The 26,572-nt window shown below is 34.3% G+C and overlaps 1 protein-coding gene across 4 annotated transcripts in view; it reads left to right on the top strand.

Moving 5' to 3' along the window:
* Positions 1-26,572, top strand: part of PFKP (phosphofructokinase, platelet) — a 47,151-nt gene that overhangs the window by 12,140 nt on the left and 8,439 nt on the right. For 2 of the 4 annotated variants that reach the window (XM_076331876.1, XM_076331877.1), the window contains 14 exons: positions 3,909-3,986; positions 5,806-5,995; positions 8,535-8,700; positions 9,452-9,496; positions 9,597-9,705; positions 10,137-10,232; positions 11,657-11,749; positions 12,109-12,234; positions 12,829-12,893; positions 13,140-13,209; positions 16,733-16,879; positions 17,749-17,819; positions 18,261-18,348; positions 19,279-19,431. In XM_076331876.1, coding sequence (XP_076187991.1) covers positions 3,909-3,986; positions 5,806-5,995; positions 8,535-8,700; positions 9,452-9,496; positions 9,597-9,705; positions 10,137-10,232; positions 11,657-11,749; positions 12,109-12,234; positions 12,829-12,893; positions 13,140-13,209; positions 16,733-16,879; positions 17,749-17,819; positions 18,261-18,348; positions 19,279-19,431 — 1,497 coding nt within the window. Of the gene's footprint in view, positions 1-3,908; positions 3,987-5,805; positions 5,996-8,534; positions 8,701-9,451; positions 9,497-9,596; positions 9,706-10,136; positions 10,233-11,656; positions 11,750-12,108; positions 12,235-12,828; positions 12,894-13,139; positions 13,210-16,732; positions 16,880-17,748; positions 17,820-18,260; positions 18,349-19,278; positions 19,432-25,190; positions 25,344-26,572 lie in introns of all 4 variants that reach the window. The other 2 variants (XM_076331879.1, XM_076331878.1) reach the window with 2 other exon arrangements.

The raw sequence follows: 26,572 nt of genomic DNA, 5'->3' as shown, positions 1-26,572 counted from the left end.
ACAATTTAAATTTTATCTTAATTTATTGAAATTAGCACATTTGAAAATTTTACTATTAATTCATGGAAACAGTGCTTACTCTATACAGTTGCCCTAGTTTCATATTTTATTCATGTTAAAAACTTGTAGTATTTAATTTTAGTATAACAACAGTCTGTAGTCACCCTCACTGACTAGCATCACATTATTCCTCAAATCTACCCCAATCTGAATTAAAATTTGAATACCCATGGACTTATGTCACTCATGCTGTGAAAATCTGGGATCAAGACCAGGCTGCTCTAGGAGGCTAGTTTAAATTTTTTCACTAATCAGAAGTGACTTAAGTTGTTTTTGGTTTTTTGTTTGTTTTGTTTGTTTGTTTGTTTGTTTTAAATTGAGAATGAGAAGGAGTGATGCCTCTCATTTATGGCAATTCATTTTAGAAACTGAGGTCTTAAATATAATATAATACAAATAACCTGCCCTTTTTCCAGGATTGAAGCACATAGTTCCCAGTGGATGCGTGCTCTTACTATTAAGCTATGGAACTTTTAGATTCTTCATCTTGATTAAGAATCTTTTTCTCAAGAGGCCAGCATTGGAAATGCAATGGTACGGCAGTCATGGATTTCTGTGAGGAAAACTTCATGTCTTTTGTGTGGTGGTTTGTGCACTCAGTGATGCTAGTACTTTACGTTGTTGAGCAATAGCTAAAAAAGCTCAGTAAGTAAACTTAAATAACTGTTAAAGCCCCAAACGTCTCGCGTGTAACATATCAGAAGATGGCTTGTTCTTTTTCTAAAGCCTTTTTTGTAGAGTCAAGACTAGAAGCAAAGTTTGCTGTCTCTGCCACTCTCTCCAGGAGTTACAGTGTATATGTATGTACCCTGTGAACATATTACCCACAGAGATTTCCTCTTGTTCATCTTTGAATATTCAGATTTTGGGTAGAGGAAGGAATAAGCGTAAAATGGGGTTGATCTTCAAGTACAGTGCTTACTGTATTTTTGACAGTTTGCTTTTTTCCATTCTTGCCCTGTAGTTTTAATATCTTAGTACCCAAGCTGCTATTTTTAGAATCTAAGTAAGTTTGTTTTTTTTAAACATAAATTGACAGGTCTCCTCTTTATTAAGGTCTGAATTCACATCTGCCAGTAATTTTCAGTAACCAGACAATTGTAGCAGTGTTGAACTATTTGATAAAATGTTTCAAGTTAAATTCCACCTTTAAAATGGATTGCCCAGTCCCCGAGTTAGCACCAGTGTTTAAATAACTAAAAGGATAAATAGAAATCATGATCATTATTAATACTTCAATTATAATTGGTCATCTTTTTTTCCTTATAGCTTTTCTAGAAAGCTGTTTTAATTCTATGGCTTTTTTATCTCTTAATGGTATAGAAGAACAGCGTGGAAATTCTAGCTACGTTATTCAGAGCTAGCTTACATACACTACTTGGCAAGCAGAACTGAGTTAAGAGAAACTAATGTAACAGCTAAAATGGATCAGGCCTGTTCCGAAAGCTCCCTGTCCTTACCTTGTAGTGGGAGGAATTGTTAATGCAGCCCCTATTCTCCCTTGTCTACACAGAGAAAGTAGAACCGATGTGGACTCCGGACCAGAACGCATGAGTTCTTTCTACTTTAAAGATGCATGGTGCAGGAGTCTGTCTTAGCTCATCCCTAGCCTAGCTGTAAGGTGTTTCAAATCTTACAATTTCAAATAGTTGTTTATCCATTTGCTTTCCCCTGTGTTTTAGATCTGTTAATAAAATACGAATTGGGAATTTTCATCCATGAGTCTCATGTATATATTTACTGTATATAATACTTTCTTGGACCCACTTGCCTTATTTTTTCCTCTCAAGTAAAAATGAAAGGTGAATGATTGGAGCAAATATGTGAACTGTATATATTTTTTTTCAGCTTGTAGTACAGCTTGCTATAGTCAGTGTTACAAACTGAGTTAGGATGCAACATCACACTATTCTTTCAGGATTTGTTGCCTATGAATCTTTGTGTTATTGTAGTTGCCAGTAGGAACACTGATAGGAAAAGCTTTCAATCCATTACTGAGTGATATAAGGAACATGGGATTCTTTGCCCAAAAAACAAGCAAACTTGTGATAAGTGAACTTACTAGTTTATTAGCCTTCATCAAGCTCAGTTGGATCCACTGGAATGTTTCTGTCTGAAGATCTTTGCTCTTTCCCTGAGGAAAAAAAAAATCTAAGTTGATATGTAGATTAAGCACTATTTCTTTTCCAACTTGCTCTAATTTTGATGGAATTGTGCAAATAATGTCTTAGCTTCAAGTCATGTGTATACATTAGTATACAAGACAGTATGTGTATACATTAAATACATACCAAAGTTATCTGGAGAGTGTATAAAATATTGAAAAGATCTGTTGAATGACAGAAATTCGAGACATAGATTGTTTTCCACCTAGCTGTTTCTTTGCTATTGACCATTTTATATGTAAATTCATTAGTCGTCTCACTGAGCAGAAATTTTTATGCTTTCCCCTAGAATCCTAGAAAGCTTAGTTTGAGTAACTCATACTTTCTCTGTCCATGTTAGCTTTATATTCTTATCCTGTCACGCTAGTGAGAGACTCCAAGTATGATATAGTATTCATACACTATATATGGCTTTTTAAGACAGTGTAGGCTTAGTATGTTTCCAAGTTACTGCTTACTGGATAAAATCTATGTATACTCTGGATCGTGCCAAAGTGTCTCCAGTTTATAATGTCCATTTAGCTGTCTTGAAAACTCCCTTTTATTTCTAGTTCCACCTGATGTATTATTGAGAACCCTAAAACTAAATATGTACTGTCTTGCAAGAACTGCATACAGAAGAAAGGTTAACTAATTGTTCCTCAGCATGATTATCCATATGTACAAGTAACCTAAAAATGGAGACATAAACATGGTCATTTTTTTTTTTGTGGCGTTTTGTTTTCTTTAACCTAGGGTGTTTTTTTCCCTTTGGATTTAAAAAAATGTCAAAAAGTTGAATGGTAACTCCAGTTTTATTCTGGTGTCTATCAGTTAGGTTTTTCGAGGTTAGAACTTTGCTGTATTTTCTCTTTTTTTTTTTCCTTCAATCAGTGTTCACAGTATCACCTAATGGGAAAGAATCTGTAATTGTCACTATCTTTCTGCTAGTATTTATGCAGAGAGTAAAAGCCAGTCATAACAAAACCCTTCAGCTACTCACTGGATAGTTTTCTTCTTTCAACTAAGTGTAGTTCTTTCTATATTGCAGCATGCATTGGTTTCTGAAGACCGTTTGAGTTAAGGTATTAAGGATTTCTTAAATGCATCACTAAAAGTTGTATTTTTCTACTAAATTTCTTTCATCTATTTATTGTGTAACTGCCTCCAAAAAAGAATAAAGGTTATGTGACCTGATTTCTTCTTCCTTTATGAAAAATTTTTGGTTGTTACTCTTTATTTTGTTTTGCTTATACCTACCTTGGGGGAAAAGTATACTAAGTGTTACAAAGGTAGATATTTTTTGAAGATCATGGCCTCAGGCTAAGGTTATGTTTTTAGGAAGCACATTTTATAATGTTTTTCAAAGTTCGTTGTCTTTGTAGTTTTTCAAAAATAACTGAATATTTATTCCTAAGAAATGAGAAATACGTTGCCAATCTAATTTATAAGCTGTGTAATCTGTGTAAAGTATTAATTTGTCTTGAAGTTGTCATTGGAACTGATAGGAAGAGGGTTTGTTTGGCTTTTTTTCCCGCTAATGTGATGCCTGCTTGAATGTTGTTTCATTTAAACTGAGTATCTTTTTTATTCAGTGCTTTTAACTACTTAAAGTTCCATTAAATACACAAGGTGAGTATTACTGCAGTGGAAATGTTACACAGTTTTTCAAATCAGACTTCTGAAACACTTCTTCTCCTTCAGGGTTACCAGGGAATGGTTGATGGAGGTGATAATATTGTAGAAGTTTCATGGGAAAGTGTTTCAAGTATCCTGCAAGTGGTAAGTGTTAGGGGGTGGGACCCAAATCCTCTCTCTTTAAACAGGGAACCAAAATTCTAGATCCAGGCAACCACTATAATTATGGATTCGAATTCTGTCATGACTGAGTGACCAGTACATACCACTTTTAGCAGAGCCTGATTTCTGCAGTATGGATGTTTGACGCTTTCTAAAGATCTTTGTGTGGTCTTGTATTTGGTGCACAGAAATAATCTTGAAAACCTTTGTCCTAGATTTTCAACATTGCATGTCATTAGCCTCCTAAAGCCATATTGACAAGCCTATATTTAATAAAAAAGACATTATAGGGCCAAAATACAAAACAACTGTGTTTTGTATAAGACAAGTGTTTTCTTAAGAAGCCCTGTTGGCTTTCTGTGCAAGTGGATTTAGAATTATAGTAATGGGTGTAATTACAGTACAGTTCTCCAGAGCTCAGATAATACCAGTGACTTTGTCTGTACATTTATATTACAACATTCTGCAAGGTGGCCATTTGGATCTCCTTACACTTTTCCTCACATGGTAATGTTGTTACCTCTTCCAGAGCAGATGCTATGTTTGGTGAAGATAAAAGATTTTTCAGCGCAACGTGTATTTCTGTTTAATCAGAACAAGTTATATACATTGCTTCAAATACGTAGTCTCTTTTCCACTTACAACTATGGTTTTTTAAGTATGAAAATATCTAGTTCAGATATGTTTTTTTAGTCCTGATTATTATTTTTAGAACATCTCCATGTGTACACATCTACTTTTTTGTCTGTGGAGAAAGCTGAACTGCTTCTATTCCACCTTTTTTTCTTCCACTAGCAGCTGTTGTGTATTGCAACGTAGATGGTAAAATAGTGCCTAGGACTGGCTTGAGAGCCAAAACACCTATTGATAAGGCAAATTATATCAGTACAGCCTCTACAGATTTGAGCTCAAATTTAGATTGGCATGACTGATTTATTAGAAGTTAAAGTGAAGGAAATGTTTGTGCAAAAGTGAAGTAATCATCTCCAGATTTGTTTTCAGGAAAAAAACGTTTTTGCAGTTGTAATAAATTTTATTTTTTACTGTGACAGTAAATAACGCAAAAATTAAGACTTTTCTTGAGTGACTAAACAACATAAACACAGAAGATTTGTAGATAACTTGTTTTCAGCAAGATGCCCAGCAATTTTCAGTGAAAGGGCACTTCAGTCTTTTTTTTTTTTAAAAATAATGAGTTCAATTTTTGGAGGAAGCTCTTTACATCATATTAATAAATACAGCAGATAAATTAATGAAACAGAAAATTTAACATTAGTCTGGTCTATATGGCACTAAATATGGATGCAGTTCTTTCCGTAATTCTGTCGAGTGACAATGAATGCTAATTTTGAGCTTTAGGGATACATCTTTTCTGTTATTGTTTATATATTTCATGATATTAGGGGAAAAATGTCACGCTTTGAAGCTAATTCATCTAAATTCTTAACTACTAAGTACCATATCACTTTTACTATTGTCATCCCATACAAGTAATAATTAGATAATTAATTGGAATGCTACTGAAATTAATCCCAAATCATTTAACATTTTCCTTCAAGAGTAGCTCTTTATCAGTCATTTTTGAGTGTTTTTTCCCTTTTCCCTGGTGTGTGTATCCGTTCTTGAGAACATAATTTCCCACAGGTTTGCTAATTCTTTGTTTTTCATTACTTTTTACTCACTGTAAAATTAAAGATGGAGGTTATGCTACAAAAAAACCATTCATCATTAATATGTCTTTAAAAAAAATACAGTAAAATACTGGATTATAAATTAAAACTGTTATACTTCCTTTTTCTAGGGAGGTACAGTTATTGGTAGCGCACGCTGCAAATCCTTTCGTACCCGGGAGGGCCGCCTGCAGGCAGCCTACAACTTGGTTCAGAGAGGAATCACTAATCTTTGTGTGATTGGCGGAGATGGTAGCTTAACTGGTGCCAATCTGTTCCGTGAAGAATGGAGTGGACTTCTAGAAGAACTGGCACAGAAAGGTAAGTTTGTGTTTAGACCCTCTATAGACTTCTAATCCAATCTCCAGGGAAGTTATGTACCCTAACTATATACACGCAAACTATATCCAGAGGACATTTCTTAAGTTCAAAAAGCAAAATGCAGACATTCTAGGAAATTACACAGTTCTTCATAAAGTAATAGTTTTTGATTTCCGTACATCCTCTTTTATATACTATAAAGGTTCAAAAAGGCCAAATAAGTTACTGGGCAACTGTCTGTGTGTCTTTTTTCCCCCCATTATGAATAATTTTCAGGGCCTGAACTTTGAACCTTCTGCTTGAAAAGCCCTTTGCTTTCAAATCTAAACTGAGATGGTAATTCCTTTCCTACATCAGGCTACACATTTGGTTGTTATTAAATTATGATGCTTTCCTGCCTACATGTCATTATTTTTTTAAGATCAGAACATTAAGTGGCTGTTGCTAAAAGTGCATCCGGCCCAGTAGTTGTCTTTGATAGCATCCAAGAGAATGTACAGGGAAGAGTAAAAGAACAGAACAAGCCTAAATAATGCTGTGTGGATGCTATGTGTTTTTCATAATATATAAATACTCTGATAGGTTCCATCCATTTCTGTCTTCAGGACTTCCTGAACCAGATGCTGGTAGCAGTCCTTAATGAATTTCTTTTCCATGAATGTATACAGTCTCCTTGAAAGCATACAGATTTTTGCTGAAAACATTGTGTGGCAAGGAGTTATACAGCTTCACTGAATGATGAAGATTGTGAAGAATCTTCTCCTTCTGTTTATTTTGATCCTGCTGGCTTCTAGTTTCATTTGATGTCCTATAATTTTTGCATTAGAACAAACAGTGAATGATCAATCCTGCTTCCTCTCTGCATGCTACTCAAGATTTTACAGCTGTCTTATTTTTCCTTCATCATCTCTTCTAGATGGAAGAGTCCTAGTTTGCTTAGTTGTTCCTTATATGTAAGTTCTATACCTTTGTTCATCTTTGTTGCCCTTCTCTGAACCTTTTCCAGTTCTACCATGTCCTTTTTGAGGTGGGGAGGACCACAACTGCACCCAGTATTCAAGATGAGGGCAAACCATGGATCTACACAGTAGTATAATGAACTTTTTGTTCTCTATTCTTTTCCTAATATTTTCTAATATTTTGATTTTTTTGACTGCTATTGAGCATTGAAGCTGATTTATTAATGAAAACAGCATTATTATATTATTATGCTGAAAATAGCACTATTTTGTTTGTGATGTTAGGGTACATTTTTCATGTCTATTAGTTTACATTTATCTACAAAGAATTCCATCTGATACTTTACTGCTCACTGTCTTGCTAGTCGTCTTCATTTCTTCTCAGACACTCCACACCTTTAGAACCCAAATAATTCAGTTTGATCAGTAAACTTTGGCACCTTACTGCTCATTCCCTTTTCTAGGTTATTGCTGAGTGTGTTGACTGAGCATATGCTGAGTGTGCAGATCCCTGTAGAACTCCATTGGTTACCTTCCTCAGATACAAGAATTTGCATTTACTACTGCCCTCTGTTTCGTATTTTTTACCCTCTGTTTCACATTATTTATTCTATGTTAAAGCCTTCTCTCTTATGCTGTGGCTACTTAATTTCCTCAAAATCCTTTGAGGACAGACCTTGTCAATGGCTTTTTGGAAATCTAAGTAGAATATGTCAACCAGATATCCCTTATTCATGTGATCATTAAGTCACCTTTGGAACTCTAGAAAAGGTTTGTAATGCATCGTATACATTCATAGAAAACATTTTGATTCTTCTTCAGAATGCTGTATTTATCTTTATGGACATTAGTTATATTTTTCATTATGGTTTCTACTATTTTCTCTAGTATAGACATTAAACACACTGATACAGAGTTCTTGAATCCCATATTAAAAATTTGGCATTATATTTACTACCATCGAATCCACAGATGCTAAGGTAGTTTTAAGCACTTGAGTGCTAAGGTATTTCGTCCTTGAGATCCTTTAGAACTCTTGGATGATTCAGCATTTTCACTGATGTCTTGGGAGACACAGACTAAGACTTAGAATAGGAGCTTTTCTATTCTATTTGCTTATTAATCATGAAATCAGAGCCTTTCAGTGTTGCAGAAGAGAAGTCTTCAAAAATTTAATGGTTTTTTGATTGTTCACATACGCCCATAATCACATCCAGTTTGCATCCTTTTACTTCTTCATTGTACGTCATACACTGAGACTACAATTTGAATGCTATTGTTTAAGTTCAAACCATCAATTTTAAGGTTGGTTACAAAACTTGATAATCTATTGACACTGAAATGGACTGAAAAGCTCTTGTTTCCTTCCTTACTGTAAGGAGTTCTATGCAGGATTCTTTTGTTTGGTGGTTTGATTGGCTTTTGTTTGTAGTTTTGACTAACCTTGTTACCTAAAATATCTAAACATAATTTAATTTTTGGATATGTTTAATTTACAAAAGTAGAGCACCCAAGGAATATGTCTAAACTGTTTAAAAAAAACAAATCTTACAACTCTTTCTCTGGATACTTCTTTACAGGAAAGATTGATGAAGAGGCTGTTAAGAAATACGCTTACCTTAACATTGTGGGAATGGTTGGATCCATAGACAATGACTTCTGTGGCACTGATATGACCATAGGTACTGACTCAGCCTTACACAGAATCATTGAAGTTGTGGATGCCATCATGACCACTGCTCAAAGGTAAATTGTGCATATTATAGAAAACTGTAACAAATATACAGTTGTTTATGCTTCAAATCTTAAGTTTCCTATTGCCATATAATAGTGGAGGATATAAGCTAATTTTAAATAGAAGTTAGGTAACTGGTGTTTGTAATATTTCCAGAGTGGGAATAAAAGCTCTTTTTGGCTGCATCTTTCAAGTGTCTCAGTTTTCTTTTTTTTGTTAGTAACTGCTTTTCCATCATTCCTGTCATGGCAACACTTCAAGCATCTAATTGTAGAGGCTGCATCAGCTTTAGGGGCAGGCTTTGGGTTTGTAATGTTTTTAGTCTTTCCCAGACATACTCTTCTAGAGAAGATCCAGACATACTTTGAATAGTACAAAGTAACATCTGTTTGTATATAAGCTTTCCCAAGGTAATATTTAAGCAATTATATGATTTTTTTTTTTTTCTTAAATACAGCTATATCATTACAGTTCTTAACTATGGGTCTGCATGATTTACATTTCTGGTAAATGTTCACCTCTTGTCTCCTAACTGCCCTTACATGCTTTAGAAGAAAGTAGTAGTGAAAATGAATGAGGCATTGGAAGATATGTAATTTTAAATACGTTGTTTAATATGGCCTTCTATTTTGCTACTGAATTCTGTGTTTGGTAAGCGTGGTAAACACAGGCTATTTCCTGATATCAGGTTCTGATTTCAAGAATTTGGGCTGGATTTTTGAGTTGCAGTATTACAGTTAATTTGTTTTCTTATTTTTACAGCCATCAGAGGACGTTTGTTTTGGAGGTTATGGGGAGACACTGTGGGTATGTATTGTCTTCAGCAGTTTGTGTCTCATACAGCTATAATTATGAAAGATCAAGAAATCTGAACCATAAATGTCTAATCATTTGTTATGTTTATTAGGTATCTAGCTCTTGTTAGTGCCTTAGCCTGCGGTGCAGATTGGGTCTTTATTCCTGAATACCCACCAGAAGAAGGATGGGAAGATTCAATGTGTGTTAAGCTTTCAGAGGTAATCTATTACTGTTTGGGATTTCCTGATGTCTTTGATGCTTGTTTGAAAACAGTAATTTGAACATGTGATCAGTACTTTCAGCAAGTCTTTGCTTCTGGTGTCACAGTGCTATTTGATCTTAAACAGTTCCTTTCCTGCATTCTGCAATTGTTTTGAAGAATTATATAACCTACTCTAGGGATTATATAAAACTATTATATATAAGCAGTGTGTGTACCTTTCCTCATTAATTTCATATAAGACATTTCACTTCATCAATGAAAAGACCTGTATGCAGATAAAATGTGTGAGAACTCTGAAGTGACCAAGTATAAGAAATAATTTCCTCAAATCCTAGCAGCTTAATGTATAGCAATTGATTATAAAATTGTGCTGTAAATTTCTTTCAGTTTTTTTATAATATGGATGTGCTTTTATTTTTATTATAGAATCGTGCACGAAAGAAAAGGCTGAATATTATTATTGTAGCTGAAGGAGCTATTGATTGCCACAACAAACCTATAACGTCAGAGAAGGTTAAGGATGTAAGTGTCAACATCCTAATGATGCACTTTCTGTTATGTTCTTAAGATGGGGCTTGTTACTAACAATAACATTTCTGTAAAGTAAATCTGTTCCTGTAAAGTAACTTATCACACAGCTTGCTGGTTGTATTTTATATTTGTGCTTTTATTATCTGAATCCATAGTCCACTTAAGGGGGAATTATTTCAGTTAATTAGAACCTTTTCTCCTTGTAAAATAAGACAACAGTCCAAAACACCTACTTCATGGGTAAAGAGTCTGAAATCAGCTCAAGTCAGTAATTATAATCCTATCTTACGTTACATTTCTTGCAAAATTTTAATGAAAGTCATCTCACAGTGAAATAATACTGTCTACTTTGGACAAAGTCTTGTCACTTTCTTCTAAATGGTTGCTTTGCCAAAAAATTAATTGGTGGCTAAGATTAAGAAAAACTTTTGAGCTGGAATTATTCTGCTTTTCTTGGAAAGGGTCCCTTAAGAAAAGAAGTTGAAAAATAGTCATTGGCAGGAAAGAGCTATGACACTTTGACTTTACCTGGGGTTTATCTGTGACTATGAAGTTTTGTTTTCCATAGCTTTTGGTCTGAGAGTAATCTTTGACTCTTAATTCAGAACTGCAGTTTTGCAAAGTAAAATTTAGCACTTAGTAGTTAAGTGTACGTACAGGATATAACTATTATGCATTTATGGAAGAAACATTACTTGCTTGCTACAAATTTCAGCCAGTTAAAACATTCAAAAACTATAAATACCAGGGATAGAAGACTTTGTAAATAACTTCTAATTTTTTTTTCTGCTTTATGGTATCCATTACTTATTCCTAACCTTATGTGCTCACTGAAGATGTATTAATAAAAGATGTTTTTCTGTGACTTTGGATTTGATATGTAACAGAGAAAATGGAAAAAAAAGTCTGACTGAATGAAATAGTTTTATTATTATAATTTTTACTGCAAGTTTTAAAAGCCTCGTCAATGAAGGCTAAAAGTCATCTTCACTTCAGAATCTTTTGGGATGTGTAATCTTGCACATAGGTGAAACATGGAGTGAATAAAACACTGTAATTGAACTTCTTTCAAGTATTCTAATTATAATGTTTAGACCTGTTTTTATAAGCCTGAGGACTGTGCATAATGAAGCCATTATAACTGCAGTTAAAGCATTGCAATCTAAGCCACTGTTTTGCCATTAGTAACTAAAATTGGGTTCCTTTAGATTAGGAACCTGGAGTTTAGTCCTAGGTTAGGAATAAACTAAAGGCTGGCTTAACTTCTGTAGTGTTTTCATTACTGTTGACATACTAATGTATAGTATATGTAGAATTTTATTAGTCCAATAGCATGTGAAGCAGAGTAATTCTAACACATGCATATATAAAATAATGATGATCATAAAACCATTGTATTTTGAAATTCTTTCCAGCTTGTGGTTCAGCGGCTCGGTTTTGACACTCGAGTAACTATCTTGGGTCATGTGCAAAGAGGTGGAACCCCTTCAGCTTTTGACAGAATTTTGGTGAGTGAACCTAAAATAATTGCTCATGGCACCACATGGTACAACTACGTTTTGATTATTTATTTGGGGGTGGGGTAGTTCTTTACCTGATTAACTTGACAAATCCAATTAATATCTCACATTAACTGTCTGAATAGCTCAAATTCAAAATAGTGAAGCACCTTGTGTAAAGGATTAAAAAGCAAAGCTGCAAGAACAATTGTCCGTACTTAAGGCTATTAAATAGCCTGCAACATTTTCACCTACCAAGGAATAGTTGGTTTCAGTTTGATTTACAGAGAAATTGTGGCCATTTCTGTGATTGGAAGCCTTGTGCTTTTAAGTGCTTGCTTGAACATTCAATCATTATCTATTTCCAGGCAAGTCGTATGGGTGTGGAAGCTGTGCTTGCGCTTTTAGAAGCTACTCCAGCTACCCCTGCCTGTGTTGTGTCCCTGTCTGGTAACCAGGCTGTCCGTCTGCCTTTGATGGAGTGTGTGCAGATGGTGAGTTTCTGGCAAAATGCCAATGTATAGTTATTCATTAACTACAACAGAGCACTGTGTACAATAATTGTCTGTTGTCATTAAAACACTGATGGGAATGTGTGTAGCAATTTCCCACATTTGGGAATAATGAACTTCATGTGTGTTCTCTATGTGTTATTACTTATTTGCCAACTACCAACAAACAAGAAATATGTATATTTTTAATTTGTTTTAAAATTCATCTCAGATCTTCTCTTTTTATTGCTACAACAAATTCTTCAGATGCTTGCATCCATTTACACGTCATACACAACAGTCAGGTTTCTGCACTAAAACTGTTCAGCTTAAACTGAAAAAAGAAAATGCAAAATAAATACATTGGATTCCCCCCCTTCCCCAGAAGGCTTTAGGTGTCTGCTTCTACTTTGTTCTTCTCCTGTCCACTGTAATTTATGCTATGATAGGAGGTAGCTCATAAATTAATGAAATGTCAATATTTCTTTTTTCACTTTGGAAAGCTATTTCAGAATGATCTGTTTACTGGAATATATTAAATAATCAACTTCCTGTGTTTTTTAAACATATTGAGTAATCAACTTGTTTGCTTTCAAGACTCAAGAAGTCCAGAAAGCCATGGATGAGGGAAGATTTGTTGAGGCTGTGAGGCTTCGTGGAAGGTATGGCTTTTATATTTTCTCACTATTATCTTACAGGATTGAATATTTTCCGGTGTTCTCTCATTTCCAGTTTTTATTGTGTTTTGCATTTGTCATAACTTTGGTCCAAATACTACATACCTGTTTTTAAAAGTTTCTGAAAAATTCAAGTGTTTCTTTAAAATAACTATGAGTTGAAAAAATTTATTAAAATTAAAAACTTATCTTATGTACTTATTTACTTATCTTATTTACTTATTTATTTAGGAGCTTTGAAAACAACCTTAACACCTACAAATTACTGTCGCAAAAAAAACCAGATGCTGAGCTTCCAAAGGTAAGGGGATTTTTGAGTGTGCAATGCATGTCTGCTTTTTGGGGTATCATAACAAACAGTGTTTTTCTTCACTCCCCCTCATCCCACCTTAATACTCTCTTCAAACGTATGCCACAGGATATTTTATAAAATTAGTTAAATATTATAATGGCAGAAAGATGCTTGCAACATGCAACTTTATTCTAATAATAACTAACATTTTTTTTTTAAAGTGAAATGCCATTCTAACTAGGAAATTTCCTGCTAGACAGTTTCTTTCTGTCTTGGATATATGTCTGGTCCCAATTGCTATAGTGTCTGGTCCTAATAGTTAGTTATGCCTTCTGTTCCTTAACATGGAGAGAAGGAAAGGTGATGTAATCGTGATTGAGAGTCTAAAAATCTCGGGATAAAGAAGGAAGATTCAATATAAAAGAATTCTAGTCCTTCCTTTTGAGGGGTAAATCTGCTCAAGAACAGGGATAAGTCCAGGAATTCATGCGATGGAATAGTGGAGGCAGATGCATTACGTTTACCTGATCTAATAAGTCACTGTGCATAATACAGCAGTGGACATTTAGTGCTTCTTTTCTTTATAGTTTGTAAGTTGTGTATAAGAGGAAATTTGGATTTATTAGGAAGCAGACACTAAATGTTGTGTGCAAACAAATTTCAGACAGGACTTTTTGTTTTCATTAATGGTTTACTGAATAATTCTGGTTTTGACCGTAGTTGGTGACTATGTCACCTCACTGGTTAATTCCTTTTTTAATTGTGGTGTGATGATTTGTTACCTTATTTGCATGATTATGTTACTGTTAGGTTTTTTGGATTTTTTTAATTCCAATTAAATATTTGAGTAATGATTAATAGTATCTTCTCAATATTATTAAGGAAAAAAACTGCATTGAAAATAGGAAAAAATAATTTGAATAGTTGACATCTGGTCGGAAATTCTGTGGATAGCAAGTAACATAATCACAACTAGTCATTTTAGTTGACAAAATTTACTGTGTAATATGTCATGGAAAATTTCACACAGTAAAGGAAACTTGGTTATGAATGAAAAGTCGTAATAGAAGCTTTCAGGGAAGACTATGATAAAAGAACTCCAATTAAAAGTATAATTTAACTTTTGCCTAAACATAAGTAAAAGTAAGTGTATAGACCAAAGTTTTTTCAAATATACCTGCCAAAATGTTGTTTGTTTGTTTGTTTTTTAAAAAGGACCTAAGTTTGACCTTCAAGACATCAAAGAATTTAGGATTTTTTTTTTTGATGGATATTCAACATTTGCTTTGCTAGATCAGGTGTGTGGTTGTGGTTTTGTTTTTTTAATATACCAGTGCAAATTTAGGACTGTTAGCACTGGGCTTCTGTATTTTGTTTTAAAATAGTTTTGCTGTATCTTTTTGTGATGGATGACATTAGAAGGAAATGTAGGCAGGTTGTAATTATTAACTACTTGGATTTGACCGCACTAGCCAAACCTGTGAGATTCAATAAAAGGGGTTGGATGGGAATTAAAAAGTAGATGAAATGTGCATGTCGCAGAAATTGAGGAAAAGGCTAAGCTGATTAGATCATTAGAGCCTACTGAATGCTCTGCTTCAGCAGTGTTGCTGCACACAGATATTTTGCCGCTTGTGTTTCCTTTGTGTTTTTCTATAATCCTTTGATTGTGTCGGAGCTAAAAAGGAAACCACATACGTTCTGTTTTGGGTCTCTTTTTTTTTTTTTTTTTTTTTTTTGATTGGAAGAGATTCCATGATCATTACCTAACAACTGTTCTAGTTTTTTGGTTTGTATTCCCATCTTCCAGGATAAAGCTATTAACTTCTAGCTCTTCCACAGTACCAAATTGTTACAAATCTGTTATGTCAATAGTTATAAACAATTTAAGGTCATCCTGATGACCTAAAGCATGATGAATTTTAGTGTATAAGCTCAGGCTGTCGATTTTCTTGCATTTTGCTTACATAGTTTGCTATCATTTAAATTCTGATTGCTAAATTCACACAGAGTAGTTAAAATTTCCCAAAAGTCAGGCGCGTAAAGTTTTAATTCTTTACTTATATTTTGCTCTCAGTATTAATTTCAAAGCTGTAAAAATAAAACAAAAATAATAAATTGCAGTGCCACCTTCATTTTTTGGTAATGGATTATATTTTTATGTGTTGTAAATCAGCACTTACTGATATCAGTGAAACTCTATTGATTAATACTAGCTGACTGTTTCTTAATCAAAGACAGTGGCCTGTGATTTATCTGGAAATAAGCCTTCCATTTCCAGGAATACTTCATGTACAGAAGATCTGCATTTCATTCTTTGCAGTTAAAATTTAATCCAAAGATGCCTACTAGCATTTTACACACAGTAGCACTCTTGCTTTGTTTACCCTTACAGTGCAGATTTACGAGTAATCTTTCTGTTATATTTTTCTTCTTAATGCAAGTATTGAAGTTTTTTCCTCTGGGAAAGAATCCATGATCTGAATGATACTAGATTTATCAGTATAAAGTAGTAATTCCGTTGAAGAAAGTGTTCTTAATTTGAAAACTTTTGTGGTTTTGGAGTTGGGTCTGTTGTAACAAGGCAGAAGTTCTTGATAGTATTTTGTAGCTAGATTGTGTGATTTTGGCCACTTGTGTTGTTCAGTCTGTAATGCTTACATCCATTCAGATGTAGTTGTTTTATCTAGAGTTCAACTGATAACAAAGCCATATAAATGGGGGACTAAATGCATAGGTATGGAATACACATGATAACATGAAATAATAAATATTTTGGTATATGTTTTAAATAGAACCTTCTTTCTCACATTGCCCGTGGTTTAAATTACAAATGTATATTTGATATCTCAGACTCTTCCATTTGAGTAGATTAGCCGCTTACCTGGGATACTTGTTAAACTTGAGGAGACACCGTGTATAAGCACAGTTACTTTGAGTTGTTAGGAAATGCTTTAAAAACTGCCATAATCTGAAAATGTATGGTGTTGTGAAAGATGCTGAGCATTCCTGTTTACTACTATATTGTCAGCTGCTCTAAAAACCTGGCCGATACTTTAATTTAGAAGTTGTCATCTCTTCCACTTTGCATGGTACTGATGATATACACCTAACTGCTATGTTGCTAGAATCAGTTCCTACTCTTTTCTTGGCTATTCTGGGTGTTTTTGCAAAAAACTACTGCTTTGATAACATGAAACTGGTTGAATAACGCAGGATATTTTATGTTTCTTGAACCTAGCTGAGCTAGAATATAAACACCTGAATAACTTAACCTGCAAACCAAATGAAAATGTGATAAAAGTCTTATTTAAAAACAAACGTTCCTTTTTTAAACTTTGTTTCTATATGATACTCTGCAAATAGGGAAATATGTGTATGTATCTCCTAGTTAACTTTAAATTTTGGATGGTTTTAGGGGCTTTGAAATTTCTTTTCCTACGTTCCAATATTTAGCAACTGTGTACAATTGACAAATTAACCATGGTGTAGAAATTAAAGTGCTTATTAAATATTATTTTTTCTCTTGCAGACTAATTTTAATGTGGCAGTCTTAAATGTTGGCGCCCCTGCAGCTGGAATGAATGCTGCAGTGAGGGCTGCAGTGAGAGTTGGCATAACTGAAGGCCATAAAATGTTTGCTGTCATTGATGGATTTGAAGGTTTTGCTAGAGGGAAGGTCAGTATTACATGTGTGGATAACATAGTAGTATGTACCCCATCCCACACCACCACCTTTGTTTATGTTCTTAGAAGATATGTTCTGTCATAACTGTTGCAGGAACTGATTCTGTAAGTTCTTTTATTTCATAAAGATATATAAAACCCAAATTGTAACTGTATTTCTCAACTGTTCAAGTCTATAGATTAATCTTAAGTATTGATGATCACATGCTACAGAGCTACAAGATTAGTTCAGGTGAATCCTACCTTCAAATTTTGGTCAATGTTTAGCATATGGTAGGTTTTCCACAGAATAACAGAAGAATCGCTGATTCTGTGCGATGAGTTGTTGCATCTGTGCTCCTTTGCTATAAGAAACTTTGCAGTGGTGCTTGTTGGGAGAGGAAGCTTCTTTTTTTTCCCCAGGTGAGTTAGATTCTTCTGTTCCCCTGTTTTAAATATTAAGCATGAGTTGGTATACTGAGAAGAAACTGGATACAAGACTTATGATTTCTACGCCTAGCTGGAACCACAGGTCCCAAAACTAACTTCAGAGACCTAGTTCTAGATTTGTGTTTCACATTCAGTAGGAGAGGATGTGAAAACAAGATCATGATATGAAACAAGGAGTCAGGGTTCATCATGATCTGGAGGAAGAAAGACCAAATAGACAGAATGGAAAGGGGTTGGTAAGAATTCAAGAGAAATTAAGTTAACTTCTTGATGCTGTTTTCTTTCTTTGTCAAGTTCATTTTTTGGTGCTGTCTGTGCCCAACAACTTGTTCCAACAGCTTTACATTAAGTAGTACCTGGTGTTTGCTGCATGTCAAGAGAAGTAATTGGATAATTACTTAACAGCATCTCCTTTTTTACTTTTATTCAAAGATAAAGGAAATCAGTTGGGGAGATGTTGGAGGCTGGACTGGTCAAGGAGGATCAATTCTTGGTACAAAACGGTAACGTCAATATTTTGCCAATTGATATGATGAATTCTAGTATTTTGTATAACCAGTGTATGGTTCCATGCTCTTTCCCTTCCATAGAATGTTTTAAGTCCTCAATTTTTTTTTTTTTTTTTTTTTAAATCATTACGTTCCAACTTGGGTATCTTTATAGTATTGTACCAGCTCTGAAGAGATAATGAAAATGGGAGTCAGGACGTCAACTTAAAAATTTCCTGGGGTCCTTACACTTAAAAGGATTGCAAACCTGTAGTTTCTTTACAGTTGACGTGATTCCTTACTGGTTGTCACGAAGAATTACTTGTATGGATAAATATGTAAAATGAAAAATACTGCATTGCCTGCTCAGTTTACTGTTTCAGCTTAGTAATTAGTTTTTACCGCTGCAGAGTCTGTAAATTGTTTTTATTTTTCTTTTGGTTTAATAAATTTTAGTACTCTTCCTGCAAAATATTTGGAGAAGATCGCTGACCAGATGCGCACTAACAGCATTAACGCCCTTATGGTTATTGGTGGATTTGAGGTACACTGAAATGTCTAATTATGTCTAAGTAGAGTAGAATTCCTAACAAAAGAAATAGACCGTTTTAATTTTTACCCAATCTTTGTGTAAAGTGCAGTTGTTTATAACTATATTTGATACACAACTAGTGTTTAGGATCAGACGTACTGTCAATCATTGATTCTGTGGAAAGTTGACATTCAAGACAGTGACTAGTAACTGCAAAACAGGATGTGCTAAATGGATAAATAAGGTGAGATAACATGATAGTATTTTTGTATTTAAAAAAAAAAAGACTTCAGTAGTGCAAGTTCCAGTCTATACTGTATCAATACTTAGAACATACTTCCAGAAGTTCTTGACCTTTAGTAGTAATTGCACTGTGGTCCCTTATTTAAGCCACTCTTTCTCACATAGTGCATTTCAAAATCTGTAATTGATCTAGAGAAGTGTTTTCTTTTTCTTCTGTATTTCACGTTCATTTCATTTTACCAAAATAATAAATTTTTGAAATCTTCATTCAGGAAAGTATTTTGCCAACTTTTCCCAGAGAAGAACATACTTATTTCTTCTTGATAAGGAATGAATCATCTGCTTTTTCCAACCTGTTAGGCATGGTCAGTTCAGGAATATTAAGATTTTTGAATGAGAAGTAACAGTACCTGAAGATTGGGGAACTAGTTTGCATTATGTTTGTGTTGTACAAAGCACTTTGTTATATATTCCCTTGAAAATGAATGTTCTATGTATTATTTGTTTTCAAATGTATACCTGGTTTTAATGCTTTCTTTTTTTTGTGCGTGTTAGATTTTAGTGGTTCCTTAATGCTTTGACTTGCTGAAGTGTGCTGTGGTAGAAATGGCTCCCCCTTTGGCCCTTTCCATTTTATCATTCCAACTTTGCCCTTATTTTATTCATCCTAATTTTTCACCCAATGCCTGTGCCCAACAGGCATACCTCGGACTTCTGGAATTGTCAGCTGCCCGAGAGAAATATGATGAATTCTGTGTTCCAATGGTTATGGTTCCTGCAACTGTATCCAACAATGTACCGGGTTCAGATTTCAGCATTGGTGCAGATACTGCTCTGAACACTATAACTGATGTAAGTCTATTCTGGTGTGTGCGCTTACTAACAAAGCAGTTCTGGTTAAAACTGACTAAATTGGCTAGAACTGGATATTTTTATAGACCAGAACTTTGGAAATGTAATCTGGAAAACAATACAGTTACTTGATATAGCCACTTTTATGATACCTATTTAAAACAGAAGGTTTAGGATCCCAAATGCTTCCATTAGGTTTCCTCTGAAAGGACAATGACCTGTAAATTTGTAAACTACAAAATAACTTGGCATGTGTCTATTGTATATGGAAGAAAGAAACCTAAAGCTAAGACTTGATGATCATTTATTTAATCCATATTATATGTAAAGTATCAGTATACCCAGCTGTAAAAAAACAGAGTGAATGTTGCTCTGTTCAGAGAGAGATCCTTATTTATGTATGTAATATATTTATTTCTCTAATAGAGAATGTAAGATCCATATTTCTCTAATAATAGGAATTACATGTATTCTACTAATAAACAGATTTTACAAAAAAGAGTTGAGACATATTATGAAGTATTTTTAAAAAAATCAAATCCAGTAATACGATGTAAATTAAAAATGGGTTGATTAATACTATACTCAGTTGGGTAGAAAGAGCATTGTCAAACACCACACAAAAGAAATTGTCAGGCATGCGCATTTACAGTTCATCTGAATCACTTTAGAAGCATTAATCCATCATACCTCCACTAAGAGGAGCAATTCTGTTTCTATATATTCTGTCATCATTTTGTCTGAAACTATAACAGTAACATTACACTTCCTTCCTTTTTTTTCCTCTTTTCAGCATAATCTACGGACACATATGTATTGCAGATACAGTTGCACAGTGTCCGTATTTTAAAACACAGAAAAGACCTAATAAAGCATTTGTCTTCAAAATTGAATTTACGTTTTCACTTACAAAGAAGAAACAGAATTATTTCATAATTTTCTTACTGAATTACATTGAATTACCATATTATATTACAAGTTCCACTTTCTGATTTTTGTCTCCAGCCACGTTAGATCCAGAATGTAGAATTTTTTTCACTGATTGTACATGTTGAGCTACATTTTTAAATGTGGAAAAACCCAAGCATGGTGCTCATGTAAAGTGGGAAAAGAATTTCAAGTTGCTTTTGAAAATGAAATGTCAGTTCTTCTATCACTTAGATATATTTGAAGATTTTAATAATGATATAATTTTCAGGAATTTGAAGGATTCCTCAAATGCTGTCAACTTCAAGAACACTAACATAATTTTCACCTGTTTTGTTTTTGTTTTTTTTACCATGCCAACATAAGTATTTTTTTCTTCAGCAAAATAAACTCTTCAGTTAGGAAATTTCAGTTTCCTTAACTATTGCCTTGAACAAGACTGTAAGCTAACTAAAATTTATCTTGAACATATTCTTTATAGACAACTTAGGTTATAAATGTTGATGTTTCCAGTTCTGGTAAATAAAAATATCTCTCCAAAATGATTGGTCACAGATTAAGGTGAGTAAAATGATTGTGCATAACACCTACTTTTCTTTTCTTTTCTTCTTAAGCTTTGTTTACCTAACTGGCTTCTTTTTATAGGTTATTTCATGTAGAGTGGGATATATCATAGTCAGTCTCTCTTGTTGTTGTTGTTGTTGTTGTGTTTTGCTTTATACTTAGGTTTCTAGATATCATCCACCTTCGTTAGATAATAAAATGTCAGTATCTCCATATTTTAAATGCAGTAGTTGAAAACTTTTCAAACTGATTTTTTTACTAATAGCCGCCTTCTTGTTTTTGCATTTTATTTTGCCTAGATTTTCTCTGAAATAAATATGAAATGTAATGGCTTTGCAAGATTTAGATTTAATCCAATGGAAAATTAAGTTTTGTTCTTTTTGGGGGTGAAGGAGCAGACTTTTGCGTTGAGGAAACATTTCTGCTTGGTATCTCTTCAGTTTTCTGCTCTGATTGTTTGATCATGATTCACTAAAACTGATAATGAAAAATGTATCCTTTCATTCCTGTGTTGTATGTTCAGATCAGGTTCAATAGTGATGATGCCCCCTATTAAATGTGACTGAGACTCAATACAAGTCATACAATTGACTATGGTAAACACAAGTAGCAAATGGACATGAATGTCATTAGAACTAGTTTAGATCTAATGCTAGATACAGCATTTTTACTCTTGCCACTATTAAGTCAATAAATGCATCATAGTTTTCAATGCTCTCAGATTAGTACCTCTTAATGAACACCAAAATGTCATCACACTTAAGTTTTTCTGTGGTACTGTTCTTACCTCTATGTTCTTGACAACTTTTAGTAAGGTAAGTACGTTTCTGTTGGGTAATGAGGCCTTGTTAGTGTTTGGCATTACTAGACACTTGTCAATGTTAAGTTGTTTGAAACTTGTCAAGGCATGTAAATGGTACCTTGAGACATTTGCAGATAAAATGTGTTAAGATGCTGCATTTAAAAAGAAAAACAATAAAAATCAGGCCAACAGATATATAACATCTGAATGAGAGATTAGGCAAGAGTGTGCTTTTCCCTAAGTCATAGATAGTGGCTGGTACGTTTCTCAATAATTAGAATTTAGATTCTATAACAGATTCTATGACCCTCTTGAAATGCTCCATTTTTTCCATTTTTGTTTTAAAATACAGGCTTGTAATCAGTTGAATAGTAGAATTTGATTCGTCTTTTGAAGAGTGTTTCAAATTTATCTTATGCTGTATTTTTCACTTCAGTTTTCAGAATATTGGTGAGAACAATTGTCAATGAAAACTCCACAATATAAAATACCTGGGAAAAGCTGGAGGTTTCTGTGCCTTTCTGTACCTAAGGGTGTGCTTAAGGCTCGTATATCTAGATATAGACAATAAATTGTTTAGGATTGCAGGATAAGAACATGAACTTTGACTTTTCTGTGAAAAGAAGCATCAGTTAAAGTAACTACCATAATAAAAATACCTATATTCTCGACTTCATATTGCTAATCCAGCGGAATGAATAGAATATTATTTCAGATAGCAGACCTCTGGAATGTGACAACAAAGAAGTGTTAGTTTTTTTCCTACATAACCATGAAGGATAGAAATTTCTTTTTAAATGAAAGTTGGGTTACTTGATCAAAAAGAGGCACTAGCAATACATTTTGCAGGTGGAACTAAAATGTAGAAACCTACTCTGTAATTAAGCAGAATGAATAAAAAGTTAGACTCTTTCAGCTACAGAACATGAAAAAATAATGAAAAGGATGAAAATTTAATTTGAAAACAAAGCCTATTGGTGGGCTAGAGGAAGCTGATGGAAAGCAGAATAAACCAGAACAAGGTATGGAAGAATATTAATTTGAATTTAGGAGATGTAGAAGTAAATGGGGAAATGAAAAGAAAAGGTATCAGCTAGAGATGGAGGAAAAATAGAACCTGAAAAAGGAAGATGTTGAAACTCTCTAATATGTTTCTTTGAGAATCTGCCTTTTCCTTTCATCAAAGGGAAGGGGGTACAGGTTGATCAATCGGTTTTGTAAGAAAAAGAATAGCAAACAGCCACAAAAAAACCCTTTCTCACTGAGGAGCGAATAAAGCTACAGTTAAGAGTGCCTTAATGCAGTCTATGCAGTTTTTTTCCACACAGACTCTTGTACCTTCCCAGTGCTGGTACTAGCACATGTGGCTCCATATTAGTCTGAACAAGGAAGCTGAAAGTTAGCCTGGCCAAGCTAGCTAACCAATTAATTATCATCCAGTTCAGTCCTAGCAACAGCTGGATATGGAGCTAGGGCAGTAAATCCATCCCTTTCAATGACCATTTGCATTTAGGTCCACATAAAGTCAACAAACCACAGTCTTTGCTTGAGTGCATGTATTTTTATAAAGCATCCTTGATTATGGCAATACCCTTTTGAATTATTAAAAACACCAATCACTTGTTTACCCTTTATAATTATTAAGTGACCCTTTATTGAAAGCATTTTCATATTTTGCTGCAGTGATGAAAGATGTTGCATATAATCATCTAATGCTCATGCTTGGTGAAGGTACAATCTTTGGATATGTTTGCTGAAGTCACTTGCATCAAATAAAATGGCAATATTTAATGCAAGTAAAACATATCTTAACTACATCTTAACATATTATAAATACAGACTAACCAATTGTGTTAGTTATTGCTCTAAATCTCCCTTCGACTTGGTTTCCCAAAATTCTCAATATAAAACTTTTCAGAGAAACTCATGTTTTGCAGATCTCCAGGAAGCCATGTGGTTTTACCAGACCACTGCGACTCAGTGTATGTGTTTGTTTTTCAGTAGAAAATAAAAATTCAAAGCAGTCTGACTGAGCTGAGTTGGGCTAGGCAATTACTGAAATTTTCTCAGTCAAGTCTCATCCACTCAAAAAAAAAAAAAAATCCATTTGTTGCTCTTCTGGCTATACTGCTTCTCAGAGCTACAGGTCTGACAGTGTGCAGTCTTTTAGACTGTATTTCAGACTTAAACTGGAGATGCATCCTAGCACTGAGCTTAATTGAAAGTTGCACTTAAGAAATACATGAGTAGAGATAGACTTTAGAAAGTCAGTTTGCACTTCATGCACCTACCGCCATATGTCCTGTCCTCTTACTGAACAGGATCTGCTTTATCTAGGAAAAACAAGAGAGCAGAACTCTTGCAGGTGATTTTTTTTTTTTTCCCATCACTTTCTCCTACGTTATTACTTAAATCAGTCACTGTCTAGGTATTTGTGGAGATAGCTTGATAGCTATCTAATGATTTGATCTGCAATAGTTTGCTTCTCTGAACTGATTTGAGAAATTGAAAAGATGAAGCTTCTGTGAACATCAGTCCTTTCTGGGAGAAAGAGATTAAGAAAAACGTAACATACTATGTAATCAGGCTTTCTTGTGGAGAGTCATTATGTAGGCAGTTTGAAAAATTGCCACGCATCATGAGAGATGCTGATTGGTTTAGGTTAGGAAGAATTGGAATAATGTAACTAAAAAAATATGTTTACTGACTTAAAACAGCTGTACAATCTTAACCTTTAAGTATTATTTTGACATTTTTTAGGAACACCTAATCCTTTTCACATGATGATTTATTTTGTAGTGTTTGGAATCTTCCCAAGGACCTACAGCTGCTTTTCAAAGAATCTTTGAACTATACTTGCAAACTTTACCAACTCATTCATGTGCAGATGTTCTAGATTTTTCTGGGCCTATGTCCAGTCTGTGTGCATAGAGGCAGATGTGTGATGTTGATAGAATCTCAGAAGGCATAGTCAAAACTTTTTTTCTTTTTTCTTGGTGGAAATAGATGTGTGTCTTGACTTTATAGGATAACATAGTTTTTAAAAAAGAGCTTTCTTTAAGCATTTCCTTCAAGTTGTAGGTGTTTTACTAGTTAACTTTCTAAACTCCTTAACATGTATCAAACTTTATTCTTTAAGTGGTTTCTTGTGGAATGATTTCCAGCCTGCCTTTATGCTGTCTTTTTCTGCCCAACTGCTTCAGACCTCTATGCTGGGGCACACTTCATGTTCACTCTGTATTAACTTGCACTAATCTTCTGCATTTCTTCAAAGAGCATTGTGCCAATGCAACCCCAGTGCACTGTTGTGGTATGTACAGGATATCCCCCCACTCCCCCAAATAACTCACCACTTGTATTTACGTGGGCCAATGGACAGCCAAATTTACCATCACATGTAAGGAGTCATTAGCAGAGCAATCCAAAGACAAGGAATGTGTCACTCATACTTGTACCACTGCTTCAGGCCTATGAAAGTTGTCTGCAGCTACACGAGGCACGTTCCCGCTTTGAGGAGTTTTGCGTACCTATCTGTGTGTTGCCTGCTACTATTAGCAACAATGTGCCAGGCACAGACTTTAGCATTGGTGCTGACACTGCCTTGAATGCTATTGTGGAGGTAAGACTGCATATCTTTTAAAAGTTAAGATGATAAAATGCATAAGATGAGGATACCTAAAGACCTTGAAATGTCTCGTTTTCTAAAATAATTCATTTACTGTGGGTTTTTTATGTTGTATAGTTAAGAAGTTTTCCAAGACTGATTAAAGATTAACCTAATAAAAATTAGTTATGTTGGATGTTTACTCTTGGGGACTCTGCTTTGTTATCCAAGACTGCTGCATTACTGCTTAGGACACTGGCTTTTACTGAGAATAAAATATTTTGCTTGCTTTGATTTTGTTTTTTATCTTGCGCAGCTCCTCAGCATTACTTAGGTGAAAGAAGAAAGTACATGTTTTATAAATAAATGCCACATTTATTGCATGGGCTAATGACTGAGCTCAGTGCAGTAGAGCATTTTAAGTACATGGTTAACACTAAACACATGAATAATCGCATAGACTGCGTTAGGCTTAACATACATTAAGTGCATATAAATGCATGCCTAGTATAAGCAGTTAAGTCTGTCACTGATGCTAACTAAACAGTGTGAGGCCAGAACTTGCTATGAATGAGTTTTCCATTTCAGTCAGAACAATCAGTTTTCTAGTTTTAGTCTGCCATAGCTTTTTCCCTTGGGTACAACTGCTATATGAACTCTTAAGTTCTTTATGGTCCTGTTGAGTCTGCTGTAGCTGCAGCAAAGGGAACTGAGTTGAGGTCTAATGCAAACAAATGAGTAAACCTCTGAACAGCTGAGTTTTATCAAACCCCTCATTATCCATCCATGTAACTAATTATGAAGTAATTGGCCAAGAAAGTCAGAATAGAGATCCAGGGATTTGAGAAATGCAGGTTTGTTTTCCTGTTCTGATACAGTGTTATTTATTTATATAGAGTGAAAAAGCTCCAGTAGGTAATGGAAAGAGCTGTGTCAGAATATATTATGGCTTGGTCTTTGGGAGATGCAATACAGCATCCCTGAGGTGAAGATGACCTAAGATGTAGTGTGGGTAAATTGTAGCAATACGTTCGTAGGCAGGACACAGGTACTTCTACCACTCCATTAGCCTCTTTCCCCTTACCTACTTCTATAAATGTCAGGCTGAGTCTGCTAATTATGACTGAGACCACTTCTAACAGTGATGTGCCTGTAAAAGTGAAAACATGAAAACGCAATGGGAAAAAAATGATCATATATATTGCTGCTTCCTCTTATTTCACTGTTTTTATTATTAATTTTAA

Source organism: Aptenodytes patagonicus, chromosome 2 (assembly GCF_965638725.1).
Source record: "Aptenodytes patagonicus chromosome 2, bAptPat1.pri.cur, whole genome shotgun sequence".
Classification (NCBI taxonomy): domain Eukaryota; kingdom Metazoa; phylum Chordata; class Aves; order Sphenisciformes; family Spheniscidae; genus Aptenodytes; species Aptenodytes patagonicus.
This window is presented reverse-complemented; position numbering and strand designations above follow the sequence as displayed.